General features: G+C 47.4%; 12 protein-coding genes across 12 annotated transcripts; 7 read left to right on the top strand and 5 right to left on the bottom strand.

Moving 5' to 3' along the window:
* Positions 1 to 168: 168 nt before the first annotated feature.
* VTN77DRAFT_7851 (uncharacterized protein) lies at positions 169 to 700 on the top strand (the record flags this gene model as incomplete). Its single annotated transcript, XM_069424284.1, has 2 exons — positions 169 to 236; positions 403 to 700. 2 exons carry the CDS (start codon positions 169 to 171, stop codon positions 698 to 700), a joined length of 366 nt encoding a protein of 121 aa, XP_069275100.1.
* Positions 701 to 2,682: 1,982 nt separating this feature from the next.
* VTN77DRAFT_7852 (uncharacterized protein) lies at positions 2,683 to 3,795 on the top strand (the record flags this gene model as incomplete). The annotated part of the gene is made up of 8 exons (XM_069424285.1): positions 2,683 to 2,778; positions 2,841 to 2,875; positions 2,927 to 3,012; positions 3,068 to 3,232; positions 3,282 to 3,316; positions 3,368 to 3,405; positions 3,462 to 3,599; positions 3,672 to 3,795. The coding sequence occupies 8 exons, from the start codon at positions 2,683 to 2,685 to the stop codon at positions 3,793 to 3,795; spliced, it is 717 nt and encodes a 238-aa protein (XP_069275101.1).
* A 98-nt stretch (positions 3,796 to 3,893) lies between these two features.
* On the top strand, positions 3,894 to 4,391 carry VTN77DRAFT_7853 (uncharacterized protein; the record flags this gene model as incomplete). Its single annotated transcript, XM_069424286.1, has 4 exons — positions 3,894 to 3,923; positions 3,983 to 4,081; positions 4,216 to 4,264; positions 4,339 to 4,391. 4 exons carry the CDS (start codon positions 3,894 to 3,896, stop codon positions 4,389 to 4,391), a joined length of 231 nt encoding a protein of 76 aa, XP_069275102.1.
* A 2,063-nt stretch (positions 4,392 to 6,454) lies between these two features.
* Positions 6,455 to 6,926, bottom strand: VTN77DRAFT_7854 (40S ribosomal protein eS27; the record flags this gene model as incomplete). The annotated part of the gene is made up of 3 exons (XM_069424287.1): positions 6,455 to 6,637; positions 6,709 to 6,771; positions 6,924 to 6,926. The coding sequence occupies 3 exons, from the start codon at positions 6,924 to 6,926 to the stop codon at positions 6,455 to 6,457; spliced, it is 249 nt and encodes an 82-aa protein (XP_069275103.1).
* A 655-nt stretch (positions 6,927 to 7,581) lies between these two features.
* VTN77DRAFT_7855 (uncharacterized protein) lies at positions 7,582 to 9,297 on the bottom strand (the record flags this gene model as incomplete). The annotated part of the gene is made up of 7 exons (XM_069424288.1): positions 7,582 to 7,752; positions 7,820 to 8,484; positions 8,544 to 8,639; positions 8,697 to 8,743; positions 8,802 to 8,959; positions 9,029 to 9,038; positions 9,158 to 9,297. The coding sequence occupies 7 exons, from the start codon at positions 9,295 to 9,297 to the stop codon at positions 7,582 to 7,584; spliced, it is 1,287 nt and encodes a 428-aa protein (XP_069275104.1).
* Positions 9,298 to 10,153: 856 nt separating this feature from the next.
* VTN77DRAFT_7856 (uncharacterized protein) lies at positions 10,154 to 11,397 on the bottom strand (the record flags this gene model as incomplete). The annotated part of the gene is made up of 3 exons (XM_069424289.1): positions 10,154 to 10,638; positions 10,713 to 11,012; positions 11,145 to 11,397. 3 exons carry the CDS (start codon positions 11,395 to 11,397, stop codon positions 10,154 to 10,156), a joined length of 1,038 nt encoding a protein of 345 aa, XP_069275105.1.
* A 2,768-nt stretch (positions 11,398 to 14,165) lies between these two features.
* Positions 14,166 to 14,920, top strand: VTN77DRAFT_7857 (uncharacterized protein; the record flags this gene model as incomplete). The annotated part of the gene is made up of 4 exons (XM_069424290.1): positions 14,166 to 14,204; positions 14,253 to 14,263; positions 14,476 to 14,631; positions 14,686 to 14,920. 4 exons carry the CDS (start codon positions 14,166 to 14,168, stop codon positions 14,918 to 14,920), a joined length of 441 nt encoding a protein of 146 aa, XP_069275106.1.
* A 39-nt stretch (positions 14,921 to 14,959) lies between these two features.
* Positions 14,960 to 15,279, top strand: VTN77DRAFT_7858 (uncharacterized protein; the record flags this gene model as incomplete). The annotated part of the gene is made up of 2 exons (XM_069424291.1): positions 14,960 to 15,147; positions 15,207 to 15,279. The coding sequence occupies 2 exons, from the start codon at positions 14,960 to 14,962 to the stop codon at positions 15,277 to 15,279; spliced, it is 261 nt and encodes an 86-aa protein (XP_069275107.1).
* Positions 15,280 to 15,715: 436 nt separating this feature from the next.
* Positions 15,716 to 16,537, top strand: VTN77DRAFT_7859 (uncharacterized protein; the record flags this gene model as incomplete). The annotated part of the gene is made up of 2 exons (XM_069424292.1): positions 15,716 to 15,832; positions 15,914 to 16,537. 2 exons carry the CDS (start codon positions 15,716 to 15,718, stop codon positions 16,535 to 16,537), a joined length of 741 nt encoding a protein of 246 aa, XP_069275108.1.
* A 693-nt stretch (positions 16,538 to 17,230) lies between these two features.
* Positions 17,231 to 18,157, top strand: VTN77DRAFT_7860 (uncharacterized protein; the record flags this gene model as incomplete). Its single annotated transcript, XM_069424294.1, has 1 exon — positions 17,231 to 18,157. One exon carries the CDS (start codon positions 17,231 to 17,233, stop codon positions 18,155 to 18,157), a length of 927 nt encoding a protein of 308 aa, XP_069275109.1.
* A 790-nt stretch (positions 18,158 to 18,947) lies between these two features.
* VTN77DRAFT_7861 (uncharacterized protein) lies at positions 18,948 to 19,992 on the bottom strand (the record flags this gene model as incomplete). The annotated part of the gene is made up of 8 exons (XM_069424295.1): positions 18,948 to 19,063; positions 19,126 to 19,327; positions 19,396 to 19,517; positions 19,571 to 19,585; positions 19,655 to 19,671; positions 19,746 to 19,763; positions 19,825 to 19,875; positions 19,943 to 19,992. The coding sequence occupies 8 exons, from the start codon at positions 19,990 to 19,992 to the stop codon at positions 18,948 to 18,950; spliced, it is 591 nt and encodes a 196-aa protein (XP_069275110.1).
* Positions 19,993 to 20,701: 709 nt separating this feature from the next.
* On the bottom strand, positions 20,702 to 21,956 carry VTN77DRAFT_7862 (uncharacterized protein; the record flags this gene model as incomplete). The annotated part of the gene is made up of 2 exons (XM_069424296.1): positions 20,702 to 21,885; positions 21,941 to 21,956. The coding sequence occupies 2 exons, from the start codon at positions 21,954 to 21,956 to the stop codon at positions 20,702 to 20,704; spliced, it is 1,200 nt and encodes a 399-aa protein (XP_069275111.1).
* Between the last annotated feature and the right edge of the window lie 80 nt (positions 21,957 to 22,036).

Below are 22,036 nucleotides of genomic sequence, written 5' to 3' on the forward strand. Positions count from 1 at the left end.
AAGGTGAGATGCCATTCGAGGTTCCCCGCGAGCTTAACGCGAATTAGACCAGCCGCCACTTCGCGTTGCATCTCTCCTGAGACAACTATTCAGTAGCAGCATCTTTAACTTCTGTCAAGAATTCTATCATCAATAAATCTTTACACACATTCTTGAAAGTCCACCAATATGCCCCGGGAAGAGATTCTTGATTTCAACGCTGAGCGGCTTGACAAGCAGATGGCGGATCTGCTCGAGTACGTCACAAAACAGTTATACTCTTCGCACCAGCACTTCGCATCTTTATTAGCACTTTTCCTTTTTAAAAAAAAATCAAAGAAACTTCGCGTCTTCTGGAACTGCATTGATTGAAGAAAGAGTATAAAACTGTAACTAACTTACATCCTCGCTCTATCTATCCAGATCCTTTGAATCCCATCCCCTGATGCAACCGCCAAACACCCACCCAGCCATCTTCTTCATGTTCGACTTCATCCGCAACACCCACAATCAGCTGTTGTCGATCGATGCGGACAAGCTCCGTGCGGGCGACGCGGAAGCCAAGAGGCAGCTGACCGACGTCATCGGCCGCAACAGGTTCACCAATATCCTCATCAACGATACTACGGGCAAGTTGGCCCTCATGACCGGGGGGGACCCCCGAAACCCGGTGGACTTTGGTGCGGATATCAAGGCCAAAGCGCAGGCGCTGTTGGTTTAGAACAGCAGAAAACCTGTAATAATAATAATAATAGTATATCCATTTTAGAGACCGTTTTTCAGTCTAAGACTATGCACGGTCTGCCTACTACCTAGGCAGTAGGACTTACTAACTAATAATGAGTGGCTAGCTAATTTTTGACAATGGTCCAGTCATAGAGCCTTAGCTATGAGGCTCAGATATTTGGCCCTCCAAGTGAGGATATTTGAGTGGTGGAGGCTGATTTTTGATTGGCTGAGCCCTAATGACTCAGCCTGGCAGGTGGTTGGTTAGTTAATTACTTGGCTACACCCCTTTTATTGCTACCTATCTAGATAGGTACCTATATAGCTATGAAGCCCTTATTAAAGCCTATTAGAAAAAAATACCTTATAAAGTTCCCTACAAAGGTCTTATGAGACCTACCATAAAGCCGTATAAAGGCTTTGCAGGGGCTTCACTATAGGCTTCATAAGCTCTTTATAGGGTCAATTAGGGGCTGAGAAATTTGATGTTCCTAGGTGCGGGAAGCCTATACTACTTTCAGATAGCAAGTAGTATTAGATAATCAAATCTAGTAGGGGTAAAAGTCATGTGATTTAGAATGGCAACTGTTGGAGGCTAACCCTTTTCGGTTTAGCATATCCCCTCACGTGATCAGCAGACCGGTAGATAGGAGACCTCGTCGGCCCATGTAGGCCACATAGCCAATAACAAGCCACANGCAACAAAAAGGTTTAGTAGGGGCCGCTAAAACGAAAAATATGTCAGTAGACACGTTGGAGGTACTTACCTACTCCATACGGAGTACCTAGTACAGAGTACTCCGTACCTAGGTACTCCGTAGCGACCATGTTCCCCTCCTGCCTTTCCATGATAAACTTAATGCTTTACTGGGATGATTTGATAACGTACCCGATAACAGGACTTATGCCAGGCTGCCAACTGTGATTGTCAGTGAATAGCTACATGTGGCACAGTCTCCAAGTCTTTGACAGACCTTCCAGACCCACTTTAGCTGCGTTTGTGGGTTCCTGTCCCAACGACATAAATAATACATAGGACCCGGAGTACGGAGTATAGAGGGCCTAACTACTGCCGGTGGTGTTCTACCCTGCACCACCTGCCGGCATACACCTCGGTATAATCTGCAAGACAGGGGAATGAAAAAGGCTTCACCGGATAGTATTACAAGGGATGGCTTGCTCTTTGGATACAGTACGGAGTACGGAGTATTTATATCCTACTTCGCATAGCTATCTACGAAGTAGATGACCCTATTTCTGTCGCGGCATGCTTATCACTGATCGGACATATCCACAACTTACAAGCAAATGTCAAAGGTGGGGACCACAGCTGTCAATGATATACAAGGGCATAGTTCTATATCCAACCATGCTCAACATGGAAACAGTGAAGTCAACCCTATGGATCAATTGGCTACATGTGAAGGCCGCCAGTGAAAAGCACTGCAGTGATGGGGCAGATGACTGGCCATTCCATCCCACCGTCGCTACGATTGCATCCTGTCGGAAGCGGCAGCAATTCCACCCGAGGCCCTGCCCACTTCAGTCCCACAAGGAAAGAATGACTAAATGATAGCAATCGCAAGTCAATTGCCAAAAATGCCAATCATTCCATGACTCGGGCAATGAACACTGCTACTCCGTAGTCCGTACGGAGTACTCCGTACAGCACTAATGATACACCAACAGGCAGTCAGGATCATTATTGATGATGCACCTGCAGAAACCGGATCGAATCTATCACTGCATTTGCACTGAAAAGGTGATGAGGGTTAATGGACCAAAAGGCAGCCGATGTGACAGGAGCTTTTAATACAAGGATGTCCCGCCCATGTTTCAATCCGGATGATGACTTGTTGACATTCTCTCCTCTTCTCTTCACATTCTCGTCTATCTAACTTGCTGGCTTGGCGCATATCTCAGCAATACACTCTTTTCTTTCGATCCCTTGATCCCTTGGCCTTTGGGCATTCAACAATGGCTGAAGAGACTGATACCACTGGGCAGAATCCCGCCGCTGAGGAGAATCAAACCGCTGAGGAGGATCCCAATTTCGTTGAAGTTGATGAAGATGTCCGTGTAACCTATATTCCCCGCCACTAAGGGATATATATGTATCTAACAATTCTCATTAGGCTACGGCGAATAATTCCACATATGGAGATGAGCTGTTCGCAACATTTCATCTTATCTAGGTGACCAAAGATTGACATATCTGCAGGTCTAGTTACAGCGCTTCTCTGGCTTCGTCTGTCCTCAATTTTCGAAAGAAGAATGGCAGAACCTATCATGGATATCGTGATGGCAGTGAGTCTTCTCCGTGAGATTAGCTAGATAGAGCCTGGTCCTGCTGACCAGAAAGATTACCTCATGCCAAATGATGAGATTGAAGCGGATCGACTAGATATGTTGCATGAAATGTCATTGACAATAATGGATCGCAAACTCTTTCTGGCACCCATTGGTGATTCCCCACAGCATGTCATGGACCTTGGTACTGGGACAGGGATTTGGTGCCTGGACTTTGGTAATGTTAAAGAGCCCTCATGTTTCATTTAGCAACTGCTTACCATTAGTCGTCCTTACAAGTGACCAGTATCCTTCTGCGGAGGTAGGCTGTTACCATGCGGACTATTGAGTATGCACTAAGTTTTCTATGCAGGTCCTTGGTGTTGATCTGAGCCCGATTCAACCATCCATGTATTTGAATACCTTTCCTCTATTGTGATTGCAACTACTAATAAGTCTTGTTACAGGGTTGTTCCAAACGTCAAATTTCTCATCGATGACCTAGAGCAGCCGTGGGTTTATGACAGACCATTTGACTTTATTCATGCCCGACACCTTGCACTTTCTATTCGGGACTACAGGAAACTATTGAAGCAGGCTTATAAGTTGAGTCATTCACCATCTACCCCACCTCTTTCCCTCCTTTTTTTTTCCCCCAACTTTACTGACTTGGCTAGCCACACCGCCCCTGGCGGATGGATTGAATTTCAAGACTGGGACGTCATGGTGCGCTCTGAAGATGGCACCACCAAGGGTACCTCTATTGAACAGTACTACGAAGTCATCATTAATGCAATTTGAAAAGGCAGGGGTTACAGCATCTCCAGGGCCACATCTAAAGGAGTGGTTTCAGGAAGCAGGCTTCGTGGACATCCATGTTCAGAAGTACATAGTCTCCCATGGGAACGTGGCCAAAAGATAAACATTTGGTACGTATATTATTTGACTATTTGTCTAAAGACATGCAGAAAACTAATAAATCAACCAGAAAAAGCTTGGCACGTGGAATCTATTACAGGCAGAGTCCGGCTTTGAAGCCGGGGCAATGGCTGTTTTGACCCGAAATGAGGGATGGTCAAAAGAAGAGGTGACTGTTCTGGTTGCTAAGGCAAGAAGCGATGCAAGAAATCCTAACATTCACGCGCTGTTTCACTTGTGAGCCCGATCCCCCTGTTCCCATTTTGTTTTTCCACTGGTGCAGAATCTTACAACATTTCTTAGCTACGCTGTGTATGGGCGGAAGCCACCGAAACCGGAGTGATCCCATGTGGTATGAGCCACCTTAAGTCAATAAGGAAATGATTATTGCTGTTTTTGTTGTTAACACCAGTCCGCTTTTTTCAGGTTTTTCTGCAGGATATGTGGACAAGGCAGTGCCCTTTGTGCATATGTTCTAGTATATTCGAGACACTAGGTAGTAATAGCAGTAATTCATGGTTTACTTGGCCGAAAGCACACTTTTGTCAGACTGCGGTAGTTAGAATAATCCTCCTCGGCTTCAAGTGGTTTAGAACCTTCTAAGGGGGAAGTGGCAAAGATTTAAGGGATTTTTTATGGACTAGCGGAGAAGGAAATAGGTGCCAGGTACCTAGGTAGGTAGGTAGAGAACTTGGCTGCTAAGGTGAAGAGTATGAAAGGCGTCGGCAGAAACAATCATCTAATCCATGCACTTCACTTTGGGGGGGGGGAATTCACACATGACTGTCACCTCATCTAGGCCATTTTTCTTGTTATTTCATCGGAGAAGTTCTTGATACAGTACAAAAATTATCGGACTGCTTACAGACACTTCACACAGGAAGGATTGGTCGAGGGGGCAAAGGATGATTCATGGGCATCAGGTGGATAGGGCAAAGGATCCTCCATCGGGGGCTCTCGAAGACCCCCCACGAAACCACGTATATAGATGGGATGACGTGGATTGTCCCAGTTATGCTTTCTATTGAGCGGGAGATAAGTCATACGCTCAAGTGAGCTTGCAAAGTCATGTCAAAAAGTCTTGGCTATTGGCTTCTGCCTGTTCCAAATGGCGGCGGAGACATTTGCCATTGAGATCCTAGTCACTCCCTAGGCAAAGCAGGTGGAATGTAATTGCTTTAAGCAACATGAGGAACAATAATAGGGAAGGAAGACATAGAACGAAGCAAAGATGGTAGGAATTATAGCTGGAGTATCTGCATCTATCAATTTAGTCCATGGAGGAAGTGGAAGAGATAGGAAGAGTAAGGTTAACAATAACTATCATCAGAAGGCAAAGCTTAGTGGACTTGTAAATTTAATACTTAATTTAAATCATTTTTGGATATAAAAACCATGTTAATACTAGGCAGACTCCCAGTCCCATTTCACATCTTATAATTGCATGGGCAATAGAGGATTTGATCCGCAGGCCCAGAATCAGGAGGCAAAGTAGTCCCAACTATTCTAGAGATGGTGGTTATAAGGGAAAAGGGTAAATGTTCAGTCGAGCAACACAGGTGCCTAGGTAGGGATAAATAGAGACAGACATTAGATGGAATGAATATTGAACTGGGGAGAGAGTTAAACAAGTCAACGCAGGGATGCCTAACTAAAGTGAAATAAATTGCATTGTCACTAAACCGGATAAGGCTGGTCTCTGTCAGTACGGTAGTATACCTATATACCTAGTAGTCATGGTAATGGTCAGATGGATAGATATAGAACATCATTACCGCTTTCGTTCTTTGACAAATCTTGATCTCGTGTTTTGTTGGTTGATGGGTATCGGAACTAATTACTATCTACCCATAGCTGAATTTCGACCTTCCTTCATTGGAAAGTTGAGATGAGAATGTATTACATAGGGTAAATGGAGTACGCAGAACTGATAAAGGCTTGACTGAATTGACTCACTAGCATAAAGGTTAAGGTATGTATGTACCTCGCGGGCTCCTCGACACCCAACTCGAGAGAGAGAAGTTATGCAAGGTTACCAAGGTATCCTTAATAGTAACATCCACATTCATAGCACATTGCCTTGTCCGTTATCGTTTCCATCAATCTTTCATTCTGCACAAGAACGTGATGTTTCCGGCAAAGCAACGGCTCATGCAGATGCCGCCATCTCCTTTTCTCATTTTTTCTCCTGTCGAAGCGTCACAAGTGCAATATGAAGGCAGAAGTGCAACAAGAATGGCAGGCAAAAGAAAAAAAACCATGGGAATTGATAAAATGAACCAGTTATTTGCCAGATATCCGGAACTCCGCTCCATGTGAAGAAGTTTTAACATTTTTTGCATTTTTCGGTTGGTATATTCAAAAGTCGTTTTTCCTGACTTGAGAGTTCTCCATCCCGGGCGAATCATCCATCTTCTATCTGTTTCTTTGCTCAGACACACATGACATGACAAAAACACATATCGACTCGACCGTCGAAAGAAGAATTAGAACGCCATATCGCTTTTTAATTCATGATTTCGAATTCCGCTACCGTGGCAATCTACTTCCGCCGGAAAGAGCATCCCTCAGTAAGTCTGGCCTTGCCACCGGTGGGTTGGCACAGGACGGTAGAGCAGCCGGCGCAAATGACAACGGTCTGTGCGTGCGAGAAGACAGTCGTGATGGTGAAGCAACCAGGGCACTTGACGTCCATAAAGAAAGAGCGAGGAGCAGGCACAAGGGTCTAAATGAACCAGGTTTTCGGGTCAGTCTATCAACCTAGATAGGTCGATTATTAAGTTGCAAAGATCCTACCTTCAGCTTGTGCTTGCGGGCCTCAGTCTGAGGCGAAGGGTTAAGGAGATCGACCGCGAGAACCTGTTTGATGGCAGAATGCTCGTTAGACAAAATTTTCAGGGAAAATGCCATAGTGGGAAACGACCCAACGCTCTGGTAAAAAAAAAAAGGCCGAGGAGCTGGCTTGGGTCATCGNAATGGGAACTGGGTATAAAAATCGTCGAAGAACTCACCATCTTGATGAGCTTGAGATGCAATCAGCGAATTTGACTTGGATATGGACGCTGAAAGAGATGGTCTGGATGGCGATAGGGAACGGTGAAATGGTCTCGTGGTGATGGAGATGGAGGTTGAAATCCAGTCTCAGTGGAGCCGCCAAGCGCAGGCTCGGTTTGAAGCAACCACGATAGGGTTTGTGCCCTCGCTTAGTGAACCACCAGCAGCTTCCCGCTGTCCGCTCCGTCTTTTTTCCGATACTGTCTGCATGGCAAGACGGACTGAGCCAATAATGTCAAGATTATTAATCTGTTACATTGCATGAAACACCACGAATGGTAGAAATTCGTAGTATGATTGATTATACTAAGGATATTTCTATCTCGATCTATGTCATGAACATCATAAATGCATCAGCGATCGCGTGCCTCAACGCGTGTAGAATCAAGATGACTACTCGTATAGTGAAACATCAGATCGTTCTCCTTTGGCTAGCTAGCAAGGAAAATTCTGCCAAAATGCATCCTCCACCAATTTGAACACATCGGAATCTGAGTCCCGATACCTCGGATATGATAGTTGAAATGAGCCACTAACGTGATTGCTTGATGATTCAGTCTATCCGTCTAGGCGCCTTCTCTTGATTGTCATTCCAGACGGGACCCCTGTTTTATTTCAGTTGACTATCTTAGGGAACTTCTTGGTGGTAGTATTAGTGCCGTTAGCACGTTTGAGCCCACGGACACCATTAATGCCATTGGCATGGTCCTTCTCCTCAACATAGGGGTGCTTGATTGTCAGGCACCAGATGTCGAGGTAGTCGCAAATAGTAACAATAACGGTAAACTTAGCAAAGAGAACAACATCAGCGATCGATCAGCCAAGAGGGATCTGAGAAGAACGCCTAACATACCACAAAACTGGCATACACCCCAATAGCAACGCCGAGGGCCATGAAAACAAATGCAACCTGGTAGATACCGTCACCAAGGACGCTTGGCCAGAGACCGAGATGAGGGCCGAGGCTGTCGATAAAGCCGAACGCGAGTGGATAGATCAGGGGGTTATTCATGGGGAAGTCTGTCTTAAGAAGATGTGCGATGATGATCTGGCCCACGGCATAGGCGTTGATGATCCCCACGTACAGCACGAAAGGAACGAGATGGTTCTCCAGAATACTCGGCTGCAAATATAGATAGGCTGGGGTCAAAATCCACGTCGTAACTAGAGGAAGAAGACCTGCCAATGGCTTGAATGGATCCTGTCCTCGCTGACGTCGCACACTCATGACATTTGCGATACTAGAGCCAGTGGCAAAGAGAAGTACGACGGCGCCGTAAACCATGTACCAGGAGGTAAAGGGCATGTTGTAGATGTTCTCTGGAATCATGTCGAACTTTGGAATGCCAATCGTTTCGAACATGGAACGGTGCCAGAAGCTAGCACCGCCAATGTAGGCAGTAAAGGCGAAGACAACACAGAGAGTTAACACACCCTCGACCGGGCCGGACACGATTCCCAAGGTCAAGACATGAGTATAGTACTCGTCCCAAGTTTGCACATAGAAAGTCGTCATCGCTAATAAGTGTCAGAATCATCATGGGAACGTTCTGAAATGGAAAGCTCATCAAACATACATCCGAACAACGTCAATACCGTCGCCCAGCTCTGACCGAGATTCATCGCAGCCGCAAAGATGAAAACACCCAAGACGGTATTGCAGGCGTCGACACCTAGTATCGTCAGTTTGTACGTAAAGTACAACCACATTAAATCAGATCACAACATACCATGATCAAAGAGCTCACCCAACGGACCACTCTGTTTGGTACGCCGCCTTCACGTTAAGACATTAGCAGCCTACTCAACTGCTAGGACCCGTGGAAAATACGTACGCCTGCATGCCATCGACGGCATCAAAGGTCTGATACAACCACAAGCCGAGAGCCCAGCTAGCATATACCCAGGGTGGACAATCCCGATCGAGAGTTGGGTTAAAATAAAGCACGGTGAGAAAGTTCACGACGACAAAGAGGAAGCCGGTAAGAGTAATCTAAAGTGCATCCCCGTGTTATTCTGTTGCCGACTCGAGAAATTGGCAAAATATGGGACAATCACTTACGGCGTTGGGTCTGTCCAGTCATTCGCAGTCGCATTAGCTTCGGTTCGCTAATCCAAAGACCAAATCCTTCATATGGAGAGAAGGTACAAGGAGAACAGAGCCAGGGAGAAGGGAAGCATAGATACTTACGCCATACTCCTGGGAAACAATCCGATCACGAAATTAGTGTAGAACGGCTTCAGAATATAGCGACTGACCAACGAGTGGTCGACACCAGAGTACTTGTACGACCGGAGTGCGGGAAGGTCATGTTGGCGTATCCAGGCCATCTTGACCCTTTCTTTTCGAGTCCGGATACTGTTAAGGAAAAGTCATTGAGTCTGTTCAAAGGGAAAAGAGCTTGTGAGCAAGAGGGCTTTGTGCACTATACCTGTCTGACGAACGAAGTCGTAAGGATTAAAGGGTTGGCAGGCGGATCGAAGGAAAGGCACGCGTGTGGTTTTGAGTTGGAAAAGACCAGGTGTGTTTTATTTTCTGTCACAGTGGTCAATGCATAATAAAGACGGATTCGACGACGTAGAGTGCACTGGATGTGTGACAGAGTAATAGATTATGAGGTTCATGTCTGGTGCTTCAATGACCCTGCTTCTTTTCCTTTTTTTTTTCCGGGTCCTGCGGAGAAACGAGCTTCTCCAAATTTCAGACGAGAAACTCCCGACGTTATCGGTTGGTTCCGCACGTGGGTCACAGAATTCAAAATAACCGGCGCACGGCTACCAACGACGTATTAATTAGTTCTGATGGTCCAACCCAGCGCACAGAGAGAACGAAAAAAAAAAAAGAGGCTCTAACATAGTACGATTCGGAAGATAACAATTCATACTTTTAAAAGGTATATTGCTCAATTGGTGCAAACACGCCTTCGTGGCTTTGCGGCGCTGTAAAGATAACTGCTCTATGGCTACAGGATAACTTTGAACCGGTCGACATGCAAACTTCAAAGCCTTCCCCTTTCGACAAAGGCAGCTGACACGAAGCTCGGCCATGTCCAGTGGACTTTGTGGCAATAATCCTGGGACCAGCAGTGCCAAACAGGGCCAAGCTTGCCGATTGTGACAGCTGTTGTGTCAAGGTCTTGGGCCGACCGGACAGCATTGAATCAGCATCTTGCAGGACGGGCAACCTTCATCCCACTGGGCTCCAAGGCATCGGGATGAGAATTCTGCTCTTCATCGCCTGAATGAGCGGTACCGTCTTGTGTACCGTGTCCGCCCATCCTTCAATTTCCCAAGACTGCTCACGGCGGATCTTGCGTTCCTCCAGGTTGGCAAACTGCCACATATGATGCACGGTGTTGAGATCACCAATCTGGACGAACCATGCACCCACACCCTCCATGACCTCCCGGCGCGCCTTGAGGCCTCGACGCCAATGGTTCTCCCACTCAAGAAGATTGCCCGGGTGAAGGGTGTAGGATCGAAGCTCGAACAAACCACCGAGATGACGTGGCGGGGTTGTAGGCCAGAACGAAAACTCCTGCATAAGGGATGTCTTCTTACTATTGATCAAGGATCTGAGTTTCTTGTCAAACTCGGGAAACTCCGGATGGCGAGAAATGGAATGCAGGGACTCGTGATATCCCGTATAGCGTTGATATTCCCAGATATGGACTGTGGAAAAAGCAAGATTGTTAGTCTTCCAATGCAATTGGAGAGGCGGCAAGAGAGGATGTCTTATCCAGTACCGAACGTGTCATTGTCACCCACTTCGGTCCGCCAACTTCCCACCAGGTTGACTTTGTTCTCCTCGAGGGCAGCCATACGAGGATACCACTGGCCGACAAGCTCGACATACTCATCGACCTTGTCAGGCTTGACATCGTGAAAGACTATGGAATGAACGTATTTGCCGCGAGCGAGTACCTGCGAGAAGGAACGCTCGATGTCTCTGTCGAAATGCTGGCCCTCCTTGGTGCCATAGATGAGGGATGAGAAACGGCCCCGCTTCTGGGCCTGGTTGGCCGTATCGGCTTCCCGTTGGTCCCCTAAGAAACGGTGGGTGGAGAGTGAGCCCAAGGCCTGTTGATCCAGGGTTGCGGCCGCATCAGGGATAGAGGGAGCAGAGATGCCGCTCGCATTGCTCACGTCCGGAGCAGTGGGAGCGGTGGAGAACTCACGAAGACGGTCATGGGGGGTAGCAGGGGTAGAGGATGAGGTAGACGCATTGACGGACTGACTCTCTTGCTCTTCTCTTCTCTTCCGGGCCGCCTCGAGGTTGTCTCGGAATTCCTTCTGGCGGGCGTTGAACTGGGCAGCATTATTGGGAGTGATATCCCGGATGGAGGGGCAACGATGGTGGGCAATGGAGGAGCTGAAATGGCGGACGACAGAGAACGCGGGGTGATAACGGAGCACACGGGAGGTTAACATGATGGGCGGTTGAAGTGATCTTCGTCAGATTCTGCTTCTTGTGTTACAGAAACGATAAGAGAGAGATGCCGTTCTCGAGAGGGCAGTGTTCCCGGATGCTGGAATGTCAAGGAAAGACAGCTAGGTCCAATGTGATAATTGCAGAGACAGTTTTATGCAAGATGGGGAGAACGACCGAATGCTTTGATTGTATGCACCACCAAGGAGTGTGAAGAGAGGAACACGGAGGACAGAGACGGTAGCAAGAGGAGTGTTTGGTGGAAGCACCAGGTAACGTGGAAAGTCTGGGGTAAGTAACTCTCTAGTGAACCAGGGATAATCCGAGCCGTTGAGCCGTTGAAGCAGGGATTGGTCGAAGGATGAAGTGGTGGCCGTAAAACGCAGATGCAGCCAATATATAGTCGGTAGTCGTTGATTGAGAGAGAACCAGCACTGGTCGAAGAACGGCCCAGGGTCAAAGCGGGAAGTAGCAAGAACCAGAGCGACACTGGAGCGGTCGGGTCAATGCAAGGAAGGAAGATGAGGAGGGGGAAGAAGTGTGAGAGCGTCCGCAGATGGTGGTTGCGTTGCGTTGCGACGGAAGCAGCCAGGGCAGCCGACACCTGGGGGAGCATCAATCAGTGAGTGAAATGCGGGGGTGGGGAATGGGCAGCCCCGCTTCAGCATACGTAGTAATAGGCCTAGCCAACACCACACAGACTCAGAGAAACTAATTATTCTATTGATCAAAATAAAGGAATTGGATCACATGCAATAATATTTTATTTATTAATCTCTACTCTGAGGTAGCTACCTAGATCTGCTCAGCAGCATCTCGCTCCTTCCTCACCTGGACATTGTCGCTTTAATGGGGTGACCTGGGTGAGTCAGGTGATCAGCTCACCCAGATTCACTTACCCAACCTCATTTATATACGGAGTACTCCGTCCTTACCCATCCTTTAAGGGACCGATCCATACACCCGCATCCTTACTATGTACACCCCCTGCTAAGCTTCTTAGGTATAGCTCCTGAAATTATTTTACCAACAAAAATACCACTAAAATTAATCCTGAATTTTTATGTTTGAAGCATTCTACGATAATATATTTCATGACTCCCTAATAATGATCCTGCTGACCAAAAATAATAAAATTTAATATGAAAATTGCCTAGTAAAAAATAATTATACATGCCTAGTTAAAATCATTAATATATAGTTAAACTAGTGTTGAGATTTATACCAAAATCTAATACTAATCAAATGCTACCTAAAATTGATACCAGAGTCTGCTTATGAAGGCCCCTTAATAAGTAGTAATTTAGATGCAGATTTTTAATGCTAGTTTGACTATATATAATAATTTTTATGATGATTTTTATTAGGCAACTTTGTCTTTGAATTCTGATTATATTAGTAGTATTTATAAGAGTCTTCAAACATAAAAAAATTCAAGATTAATTTTAGTGGTATTTTTGGTAGTAAAATGATTTCAGGGCTAGATCCAAGAAGGTTAGCAGGGGTGTACATAGTAAGGATGGGGGTATACGGATCAATCCTTTATTGATGCTCACGCCAGGTATTTAGTGACTTCTAACCAAGATATTATTCCTAAAGCATAGAATAGAAGAAAAGATAAGCTCAGTGGCAAAATAGTGTCCTTGTGACCCCGCTTCGTCCTCTTTCTCTCTATTCTCTCTATCTTTCTATAGAGCCTTGCCTTCATTCCAGATGTATCTAAAGCTGATATTTGAGGACTCCAATATAAAGTATGGATAACCCCCTAGCAGAAAGAGGAAAAGAATCCAGGGTTCCAAGGTTAACGTCCCTGTAATAATAATAGATCGGAACTGACTCGCAAACCAGCTTACAGCCACGGTAAAGTGCGGAGAGCACAGAGCATCCGCTTGAATAACTTCTCTGATTGCAGCATGCTGCATCCTCCCAGTGCTACTGCAAGAGAGGCAGGTGAAAAGAGTGCCCTCTTGCATGAGAGTGATTCTGCGGCGCAGCAGTTGCAGAGAAACAGCCTTGCTAAAATTACACTGAAGTGCATGGATGTACACATTTTGGGGTAATGGCAATAGAATGCTCCAGTAAGATTCTTATGGCATTAGCATCACCTGCCGGCAAGTCGGAAGAGAAATCCGCCATCGCTAGCTCTAATTGTGTTTTATTACCTATTACTTCCTAGAAACTTTTACAGATAGTGGTGTCTTGGGTGCGCTACAAAAAGTGGAGGTAAGCGTTGTCGACCAGAACAGCAATAATCCGTATATGAACGACTATCCCAATCCCTCCAAATCTCAGCCTCGTCAACCTGTATCTTTTGGCTGTTTATAAATGATCTTTCTAAAACCAGACAAAAATCAGTCGTTTCATTTTTTTTTGAATTTGAAACATGGCAGAAACTTCCAAGTCCCTCGATGCAGCGCAAGCCACTGAGACGTTCGTCAACGCTGCTCCAGGAATTGTTGCTGATGTCTCTCCTGAATCTTGCTCACTCCAGGATTTTTTTTTTAGAATGACTTCAATGTCTATGATGACACTGCGAAGTTAGATGCGAAGTTAGACACTAAATCCATTACGTCCAGCGTATTGGATTATCAATATGAGAATGGACGACGTTACCATTCATACAGCCAAGTAGGCCAATATTCACAGACATCCCCTTTTTAACAGTCTTCTTATTCGCTAACAACGATAATTAAAAAGGGAAAATACATGTATACCCCCTATCAAGTTGCTCTGTTTTTGCGATATTAACTAACTGATGTTTGGAACAAGAATGCCAAATGATGATACTGAGCAAGAACGTCTTGATATTGTATGATTGAACTCTTCTGCAAGTAGATTTATGACTGACAGCATCCAGGCACACCATGTGTAAGTCGCCACATCGTATGACACGAGTTCTATTGGAATGACAGTCGATTTCAGATTCTTGCTCTTATTTAAAGGAGAACTCTATACCGCTCCTATAAACGAGAATCCACAGGCCATTCTGGACTTAGGAACTGGAACCGATTTGGGCGATAGACATAGCTGAGTTCGTTGAGACACTCTTTTTAAATCTGAGGATGCTAATAGATTATCAGCAAATTCCCTTCAGAACGTGTCATTGGTAATGACCTCAGTGCTATTCAACCGTCTTGGGTTCCCCCAAATCTCGAATTTGTTATCGACGATTTGGAGAAACCCTGGATGTATGAGCCAGACTATTTCGATTTCATCCATGCACGGACGATCGCTGAGTATGTGCACAAGTAACTACTAAGATATGATGCACTGATTTAACTTGATTGCAGATGTGTTCAAAATTGGCCACAACTGATGCAACGGGCTTTCAAACACCTCAAACCAGATGGATACTTTGAGGTTGTTGAACTTACTGCATGGGTGTGGAGTGACGACGGCACTCTCAAAGATGATTCACCTTACATGCAATACATACGATGGGTGAACGGAGCAAGTGGGAAGTCTGGGAGAAAGCTGAATATAGCTTCTGAATGTGAAGCAGTGGATGATAGATGCGGGATTTGAGGATGTGACAGAGCAAGTCTATTTGGTCCCTCTTGGGCCATGGCCAAAGGACCCAAAACTCAAAGAGCTTGGAAATGGGAGTACATCTTGGCGCCGGAGTCCGTCGAGGCTTACGGTCTCCGTCTTTATACTCAAGTCTTGGGATGGAGTCCGGATAAGGCAAGAATCCATCACGCACTTGTCAAGCAGCAGCTGCGGGACAAGTCAATGCATGCCTATTTCAAAGTGTATGTCTTTGGCTGTTTTTATATCTTTTCGCCAAGCTTGACTGCTGACTATTACAAAGTATGCTGTCTACGGGAGAAAGCCTGGATCGAAAGCAACTTAGCTCAATGACCATGGGAGAGCCCTGGGAATAGGGATAGGCTAAAGATGCAGTACCTAGGATTAGGTAGAGAGGCAAGCCTAAGTGACGGTTCGGGAAAAGTGGATGTCACTGATGGACCAGGAAATGTGGAGTAGGAACGTAATTGCCAGTGATCAAGGGGCAAGATGCAAGGATGGCTAGCTTAGCGTAGGTGCATAATTGCCTTTTTTTTTCTCCTTCTTCCTGACGTTCCTATACTCTGATTTTGGTAGGCCAGATTATCTAGGTGGGAGTGGACAAAGCAACCCAGAGGATTCACGGGTGATTAGTTAATCCTGCACCTCTCGGGCTTCCGAGCTATGCCCGCTCTTCAGATCATTGACGCATAGCTCTAAACCCATTCAACGTCTCTTGTTTTAATCCTGACCGTTTGTCTGATGGTCAAAACCACGTAGCTGGTTTCCGTCAACCCGTCTGCAGTTGACACCATGGCAGACGGCGCCAATCCCCCGCTCACTTATGAGGCGTCGGCCACCACAACCCATCCTTATATTGCGACCACTCTACCGCCTGAGGTCGTGTCCTGCCTCAAAAACTCCCGCTTTGTATGTCACTGGATGAATTTTTTTTTGCAGTTGCTGGTCTAAATCTTGTTAAGTCTTCCAAGCTGACTTTGTTTTCTTTAGCTGCACCTGGCAACATGCGATGGTCTGACGCCCCACGTTTCCCTCATGTCCTACACCTACCTCCCCTCCACTCCTTTTGATCCGCATCCGACCATTATCATGACCACCAACCCGGCCTCCCGTAAAACCATCAACCTCGAATCTAATCCGCGCGTGTCCCTTCTGGTCCATGACTGGGTTTCGCATCGCCCGCCCACCCGGAGTCCCAATCCCGCCGGGGCGCGGGACGGTTCCCCGCCCCCGGCTGCCACCCGCTCCTCCCTCGCCAGTTTGCTGCTCAACCTGAACACGAGTGCCCTCTCCAGCATCTCAACTACCATCACAGGTACTGCGCGGTTTGTGGAGCCGGGCTCGGAAGAGGAGCGGTGGTGCAAGGAGCGGCATCTGGAGAACAACACGTTTGTGACCGCCCCCGGCGAGGAGACTCTGTTCGGGCAGCGGCGCGGCAGCGGGGTGGCCGAATATCCCAGTATCGATGATAGCAGCCGTGTCGTCACAGTACGAGTAAAACAAGGTCGGATTGCAGATTGGAAAGGCGGAGTCAGAGACTGGTTGCTGGTTAATGAGGGTGAGGAAGAAGAGGCTCGAGCAAGAGCCGGGGTCAATGGCGTGATATCCTCATAACCGCACATATCCTTGCGATGAAAGAAATCGCAAGACCTCGTATTAACACAGAAAACCAACTGTCACCATCTGCCAAGTGACCACGATCACACACGCTCCTTGCCATAACCACTGCCGTTCAGCGACAGGAAGTGTCAACACGGAGATATTTCGTAGCTGATGCTGGAAGAAAGTGAAATGGAGGAGGAACCACAGGGAAGTATTCTCATCTCTCCAGTTTGCAGAGAAGAGGTTCGTGAAATGCCGCCTTAAGGAGCCTAACTCATCCGTCAGTATGGACAGTGCTTTGTGTACCAGGGTATTATCCAGACAAAATACAGCTATCTATGGGCACTCTGAATGGCAGAGCACGATCTCTTGGCTATCAGAAAGAGCTTCTGCTCTCTATTATGCATACTGAGCCTGAACATTTTTTTTGAGTTGTAGCCGTAATCACGTGGTAGTAGTCTCTCTTGAAGTTTCAAGCCTAGAATAATATGGCGTCACGTACGGCAGGAAGCTGTGGTGCATCGGCTCTTCAAAAAGAATCCTCCAACCTAATTCACGGAAATGACATTCGATACTGCATTGGTAGTGATTGAGCACCTGGATTATATGAGCTGAGTATCTATGTCCTTGGCTATTGTTTCCTTTCCTCGTTTCTCCTCTTCCCCTTGCCTCAAGAGATCCGCCGATATCTTACTGTCCTCCGCGATGAGACTCGCACATCTCCATCTACCGAATATCACGCCCTTCACACGCGTCTCGAACATCCAACAGATTCTCACCACACGTCTCCTTGCTCACAAGAAGGCAACATCTCTTCCCCCTCCATCATCCGCATCCTCCATAACATCAATCTACCGGCTAGCAAAACCACCAGATCCCACGATCATCACATTCACGCCCAATCCGGTCTACACCACCGGCCGTCGCGATCTACCTCCGTCCAATACCTCTTCTCTTTCAGATTCTCAGCCTTCCTCAGAATTGTCTCTGCCACCGTCTCTCGAACCCATCAGGTCCCTCCTCACCCCACCAGCAGCCAATGATCCTTCCTCCGCCGGTCCCGTCGCAGAGTACCATCCGACCCTGCGTGGCGGACAAACCACCTACCACGGACCAGGCCAGCTGGTCGCCTACACGATCCTCGATCTCCGCCGCCTGGGGTTAACGCCGCGATGTCATATCCGCTTGCTCGAGAACAGCGTCATCGACGTACTGCGTGGGTTCGGCATCCGGGGGTTCGTAACTGAGGACCCGGGGGTTTGGGTTTCCGATTCTTCTACCTCGACCAAAAAAGATCCGAAGAAGATCACCGCTGTCGGAGTCCATCTGCGTCGGCACATCAGTAGCTACGGGATCGGGCTCAATGTCACCGAGGAACCGATGTGGTTCTTCCGGCAGATCGTGGCCTGTGGGCTTGAAGGGCGCGAGGCGACCAGTCTCGAGGGTCAGGGCGTGAAAGGAGTCACCATGGAGGAGGTTGCTGACCGATTCGTGGAAGCATTTGTAAACCGGTTACAAACGGACTTCCCTCCTGGCCCTCCGGGCACCAGTGAAGGCATTGACGAAGTGTATAAGATCGGAGTAGAAGACATCCTGCAGGAAGAGCAAGCAAGGACAGGCAAAATTGCTTGATCTAAGCGTTCTAAGATGAAGGCAAAAGGCCACCTAATCAGTCCATCGACTGCGCTACGGGGAACATCTCTCTACGGATAGTGCACTGTATTCTAAGCATGCATACATATTCTGTAACACACAACCAGTTTCACGATTAACTATATAAGGCCTAAAGGGATTATGAACACACAATACAATCTCTCAAACCTGCGAACCAGACGAATTCTTCTTGTCCACCCATTCTGGAAAAAAAGTGTCTCGAATGGAAATTCTCGAGACACTGCCTCACTATTCCCATATCACATAATGAATTAAATTCCGGTGTATATCTTCAACCAGTATAGGTAAGATGCAAGGAATTACATGCGAAAAAAAGAAAGGAATGAAAGAAAAGAGAAGTGAAAAAAATTCTCCTCCTCCACAATTAAACTAATTAAAACAAATGTATAGAATCGAAGATGATGGCCCCGCAGAAAAGTGCTGCCTCCCATGGTTGTGGATATCATATCGGACTGATACAAGGAGCAACGCCGCATTCCAACTCCAAACGCTGCGTGAGAGAGAGAAAAGAAAAGGAAAATGAAAAAGACTCGTCGCCTGTGCCAGTGGGGTCCTAATGTAAGCATGTCGCATGCGACGAGTCAGTGTGTTAGTAAAAAAAAATCCACGAAATAGTCCCGTTCGCATATTCCCAACTTCGGGTGTATACTGCGTGTCGAATTGTGTCATGAAGAATGGCATGATAAAAAGATCGAAGAAGGCATAGCAATAAAGGCGATAGTGTCGATATGCATTGGGCGCAATGAATTCACAGAATCACGCATGTGCTGCCTCCTTTGGACCCCGGGGGCTTGACCTCGAGTGCGACTTTGGCAGCCTCGTAGAATGTTTCTCGGATGCCGCGATTCTGAACAGCAGAGCATTCTGACGTAAATCATGTCTGTCAGCTGCCCCGTGTGACGTTCTAGGATAGGCAAAAGCCGTACCGAGATATTTCACTGCGCCAATCTCCTTGGCCTTGGCCAAACCCTCGTCGAAAGAGACTGCATTCGGGTCATCATTCATGTCCTCGTCTTTTCTCAAGTCGCATTTGAGCGCAGCTAAGACCAGCTTGACGCCTGGGCAGTTCTCGTGGATTTCCGCCATCCATTTTGATGACACGTTCTCGAACGAATCCCGATTGTCAACCTGCGTTGTAGCCACCCATCAGCCTCATCTGTCCCGGTAAAAAGAAGCCTCCCTGGGGCGTGTCTTACACTGAAGCAAAGCATTACGACATGTGTATCTTCATAGGAAAGGGCGCGCAACCGATCGAACTCTTCTTGGCCCGCGGTGTCCCATAGCGACAGCTCCATATGTACGTTATCGACGAAGATATCTCGGAGAACATCAGCGCCGGAAATTGAGTGTGCAGATAGGAGCAGCGTTTACCATGGACATAATTTTCTATTAGGACAAGCAAAGAGTCAGCCATACATATGCACACCCGGACGGAGAAAGGGGGTCGTCTCGCACCAAAAACAGTAGGCTCACTGGAGGAAGCGAAGGAGAGCGGTTTGGTCAATATCGCCGTACACTGTTAGGCCTGGGTGGGATCTGATCTTACTACACGGTAGGGAAGAACCTGAGAAGAGTGCGCATCAGCAAGTAGCCACCAGAAGGGACCCCAGTGGTGGAGCGCTTACCCTCTCGTAAACACGTTCAGAGCGGAAGTCTTGCCGCAAGCACCGTCTCCTCTGCATCTTGCTGTTAGAGAAATGCAATCCAATCCAATTGCAACCGCGATCGGAAAGAAGAACTGACAATAGCACCATTTTTCGCTGAACGACTTTCTGGCGACCGCAGAGGGCCATGATATTGGAGGGCATGATCGGGAATTCCCACCAAGATGGAACGGCGGGTTCGCAGGAGGGTACCTAAGTGAGCGGGAGCTGCAATCACAGCAACTAACACACAAGGAGAAGGAGTCTCGGTATATACGGAAAATATATGTATGTATATTCAGAGATAAACTTCGATTGTTGATTTGGCGGTTCTTGGGAGATGGAAAGGGGGAGTGCCTTTTCAATCTCGTGTCGAGTCGATGACATCGGACTGCTGACAGGTCAGATCCACGAATCGGGAACCGTCGTGCTGGAATGCGCTCAGGCATTATTATTACGGCAAGGCCACGCTGTTTTAGAGGAACTTTCCAGCCTTGCGGGAGACTGAGACTCCACGTTTTTGTTACTACTACTACAAAAAATCCTTCTCAAGCAAATGCGAGAGGAGTAAAGTGTACTTGTTCCTGTATACAGGAACTGAGCGCGTCCAGGATTGACATTGTACTGTAATTACTATTGACATTCTGAACTCTGTAAGACTACAACCTGGACTATAATAGTAACAGGAACCAGCCCTGGCATTACTGAAACACGTATTATACTCCATTCCCTAAAATCGCGACCGTCATGTCCCAAGCCAAAAAGAAAAAAAAAAGGAAAGGCGAATTTGAAGTCGTTGGTTTCGTGAAACTACACCACTTTCCCATGAAGTTCTCTTTCGAACTCCAGGATTGTTTCGTCAATAAGCCTCCTGCTCCTTCTCGACATTTCCTCTACTTCGCCTTAGTCGCTCCGACAGATCGAGTTCCCCTGCGCGACGGCTGACGCTGGTAAGGAAAGCTCCTCTACCACCGCTTTTGCTGGTCTGGGCACGAGCCGCTTCGTCTGCCTCGCGCTCAGCTCGTTCACGAGCATCGGCAGCAGCTAACCTCTCCGCACGCATCCGATCCAGGTCGTTAGCATTGTGCTGCATTGAAGCCAGTCTAGCCTCTCTATCTTCATCTCTGATGCTTGATACAGCCGGTCGATCTGGCTCTCGAGTCGAAGGCGGCGAACGTCGAGTGTGATGCCAGCTGTGTCGCTTGTCTTCTCTTTCACGCTGGGGCGAACGCGCCCTACGGCGCGACTCAGGAGAATAAGATCTCTCACGACGATACGGGGATCGAGAGCGTCGGGAACTGTATCTTTGCGGCGAGGGAGACCTTCGTGATCTTCGTCTCTCAGCCGAAGGTGACCTTCGGGCTCGGGAATTTCGTGTTGGTGGCGATCGTGATCTGGAGGCGCTGTCTGAGTGTCGCTCATGTCGGTGCCTGCTTCGCCGGTCACCTTCATCATCGTACCGTCTGCTTCTATGCCGCGAATGCCTTTCCTCCTCGTCTCGGTGTCGATGCCGGTGCCGATGATGCCTGCGTTCCTTCTCGGAAGTCGTGTTTTCTACTCCTGCGGCCTTAAGCAATTGCCTCCTCCGCACTGGATCATTCATCATTGCTTCATAAGCAGCCTGTTCCTGTTTCTTGATGGCGAGCATGGGATCTTCTCGAATCTTAGCTGCCGTATCCCTCGCGGTGTTGGCATTCTGCACGGCCATGAACGAGTCTTCAGTAGCTGATTTCTCCAACTTCTTGTTTTCAGTGCCTTTGATCAGATTATCGATGCGTCTCTTTCCCAAGAGATAGCCTTCCATCTCTTCAGTAGTCCCCAGTTGTCCGGTTGATGGGCCGGCATACATCCATTCGACTCGGTTCGGTCGCTTCTTACCGCCGGCAGCTTCTTGCATCTCTTGCAGCTCCTGTATCTGTCTCTCCTCCTGGCGCTCGCGCATCATCTGCTCGATGCGCTTGCGCTCCTCGAGAGCCTTTCTCTCCGCCAGCCATGTTTTCTCTTGGTTTTTCTGCAAGACTGGGTTCCAGCTCTTCTTCAAGTCTGTCAAGAAAGTTAGGAACCGTCATTCAATCAAGATAGCTTGGAATCTACTTACTGAGATCACCACCCATCTTGACTGGATTTGATTGGGGTGTTTAGGAAACTCCGTAATGGTTCAATGTGCCGATTTTTAAGCACCTCTTTGTGGGAT

The sequence above is a fragment of the Rasamsonia byssochlamydoides genome, assembly GCF_041956645.1.
Source record: "Rasamsonia byssochlamydoides strain NRRL 3658 unplaced genomic scaffold VTN77scaffold_65, whole genome shotgun sequence".
Classification (NCBI taxonomy): Eukaryota; Fungi; Ascomycota; class Eurotiomycetes; order Eurotiales; family Trichocomaceae; genus Rasamsonia; species Rasamsonia byssochlamydoides.